Source organism: Lygodium microphyllum, chromosome 9, assembly GCF_053477565.2.
Source record: "Lygodium microphyllum isolate KBCC chromosome 9, Lygodium_microphyllum_v1.1.10, whole genome shotgun sequence".
Classification (NCBI taxonomy): Eukaryota; Viridiplantae; Streptophyta; class Polypodiopsida; order Schizaeales; family Lygodiaceae; genus Lygodium; species Lygodium microphyllum.
In genome coordinates, this window is record NC_141143.1 from 67,937,765 (window position 1) to 67,940,608 (window position 2,844).

Below are 2,844 nucleotides of genomic sequence, written 5' to 3' on the forward strand. Positions count from 1 at the left end.
AGCATATGCATCCACAATGCATTCTATGCACGCCTTTTGCAAAGGTTCTACCTCGACACCCAATGGGGGTAGTATGTTCCATTGCTTCATTCCAACGGCCCCTTCGAAGAAGAAGCAATCCTTCGGTGCCGGGAGCACAAAGGTTACCCTAAGTACCTTGCCAAGTGGGGCACCCTCTCAAAGAAGCCACTTGGATTTTGGAAGGAGAGGTCTGTGAACACGGCAATGAGGCTTCGCTACCTGACTCAAGGAGAATCCCAACAATACTTCCAATGTATCTTGAGCCATCCCTTAGCTTACCATAGGACTTGCAAAGCCTTCACTCCTCAAACGTAATTGAGTTGAGGGTGGACTAGCATGAAAACACAAATAAAAATAGAGTTTAGATGGGCAAATATTGGTCAGCTTGATAGAAAAGCTGTGTTAAGATCCCCAAGTTATAGTGCAATAGACACTGACCAGCTTGATAGGAAAGACTGCATTAAGACCCCGCTCTAATGCGTCAAGTCTTAGACCGACAAACATCGACTAGTTTGATAGAAGGAGATTTGTTAAGACCCCGAAATGAGTTAATAAGCACTACCCTTAGATTGTTAAGGACATCAATCCATTATGTGAGGGTGAGTGTAAGGGCTTTGTGGCTATACCATGGCGTTGTTGCTAGAAACACCTATATAGGGAGTAGTAGTGACTTTGAGCCCTGCTTGGTTTTCACTCTATGTCTGATTCCCTATATGCAGTGGTAAACCCGCACATGTGCACAAGGGTGTAGTCCTGAGATGTGCCTATGTTGTACCATTTTTTTCATTGAATAATACAAGAGTATACCTTAGTCTCACATGTTGTATTACTTTTTTGTGCCGTGTTGAGTGAGTGATTGAGTACAAGTGCATTACATCCTCAGTCCCTCTTCCCCCCATCTCCCCCCTCCCTTTGTGCACACGGTGGAATTATAGTGGAAATTTGTTTAAAACTTCTATTCAATTTGATGAAGGGCTTTTTGTTTGCTATGGGGTATGGCCGGCGGACAAGGAGGCAGCTCGTTTTGGGTATGAGAAGTCACACACTACAATAGTTAGGGTTTTCGACTTCTCCTCTTTGTCCCTTTAGTAACATCCCGGTATTCACCTCTTTCTTCTCTTTCCTGCTTTTCTCTTCTCCGTCTGGCCGTGTTCCTCCATCGCCAGGGATGGTGAAGACGTCCACGGCTCCCAGGGCTTCCCGCAACAAACAGCTCGTGCGGGGCGTCGGGCGCCACTCCCGCTCCCAGATGTACCACAAGCGCGGCCTCTGGGCCATCAAAGCTAAGAACGGCGGATCTTTCCCTCACCACGAGAAGAAGGCCGTCGCACCGCCCTCCGCTGAGAAGCCTCCCAAGTTCTACCCTGCCGATGATGTGCCGAAGCCTCTCCGGAACAAGCGCACCATCAAGAAGACAAAGCTCAGGTATGCATCCTTTTTGTTTCACGGGATTTTTTTGCAACCAGTGCCTACCTCGGGGCCACTCAGCGAGCTCTCACTTTATGATTCCTAATTCGATTCAATGAGAGGACGGATGCCGGAACCACAAGTTGTTAAGTAGTATTGGAAACGTTCTATGAGCTAACGATTGCTAGGACAAAAAGGCTCTATGATGCGCGGACATGCAAAAATACTTTTTGATTCGCGGACACGCACGTTTCGCAGATTCTTGTGGTTATACCTCCAGTATTTTCTTGTCAGTACTACACTTCATGTTTTGTGCCAATCCTGTGTTAAGCTGTTTTTGTTATTTTCTCTGGCAGGCCTAGCATTACTCCTGGAACCGTGTTGATCTTGTTGGCTGGTTATTTCAAAGGGAAGCGTGTCGTTTTTCTCAAACAGCTAGAGTCGGGCCTGCTTTTAGTTACTGGTAAATGGTCCACCACTCTAGCATTATGCTACTGTCATAATTGTTTTGATTTGGACTTCTCAAAGGATGCAATATCAAACGCAGGTCCATTCAGGCTGAACGGTGTGCCCTTGCGAAGAGTCAACCAGGCTTATGTCATAGCAACCTCTACCAAACTAGACATAAGCAAGGTGGATGTGAGCAAGATCTCTGATAGCCACTTCAAGAAAGAAGTGGTAAAGAAGAAGAAGGGGGAGAGCGAATTTTTTGAATCTGAAAAGGAGGTGAGGTTCTTTGTTAACTTGTTTGAGATAGGCAGGTCTTTTAGTTTAGTATTAGGGTCTCTGTTTAGTATTGGATGTTCTTCCCAGTATTCATTCAGAGCTATGTGTTCTGATGACAGGATAAGAAAGTGTTGCCTGATGAGAGAAAGCAGGAACAAAAGGATGTTGATTCTCAAATCATACCTGTCATTGAGAGCATTCCGGACATGAAGGCGTACTTGAGTGCTAGGTTCAGTCTGAAGTCTGGTGTTAAGCCACATGAGCTGGTCTTTTGAACTGATGAAATTTTGTTTGTGGTGAATAGTGCACTCAAGTAATATGGTAACATTTTATACTTTATTGCCTATTTAGCTTGGTGCGCTCTTGGAGAAGACCACACATGTTGTAAGTGAGCTGTTGGTTTAAAGTCGGAGGCACCCTTTTAAGTTCTTTGGGGAATCTGTCATCACCTGCAAAGGTTGATCTTGCATATTCTCAAGTGAGGTTGGTTTAAAGTTTGAACTTCTCTGCTTGCATTGCTTTAAGAAATTAATTTCTACTTTTAAAACCTGACCTTAACTGCTTTAAGGTTGGTGTGCTTATGAAGTTCCATGTGATGTTTTTGGTGTCTATAGCCCATGTAAGTGAAGGTCCCTATTTATTGTACCCAGAGTTCTTTTCAAGGGGACACACTTGATGTAAGTGAGCTGT

General features: G+C 44.7%; 1 protein-coding gene across 1 annotated transcript; it reads left to right on the forward strand.

Moving 5' to 3' along the window:
• The first annotated feature begins 1,088 nt into the window (after positions 1 to 1,088).
• On the forward strand, positions 1,089 to 2,583 carry LOC148031140 (large ribosomal subunit protein eL6-like). Its single transcript, XM_087684677.1, has 4 exons — positions 1,089 to 1,446; positions 1,785 to 1,891; positions 1,976 to 2,154; positions 2,274 to 2,583. The coding sequence occupies exons 1-4, from the start codon at positions 1,190 to 1,192 to the stop codon at positions 2,427 to 2,429; spliced, it is 699 nt and encodes a 232-aa protein (XP_087540803.1). The 5' UTR covers positions 1,089 to 1,189; the 3' UTR covers positions 2,430 to 2,583.
• Positions 2,584 to 2,844: the final 261 nt, after the last annotated feature.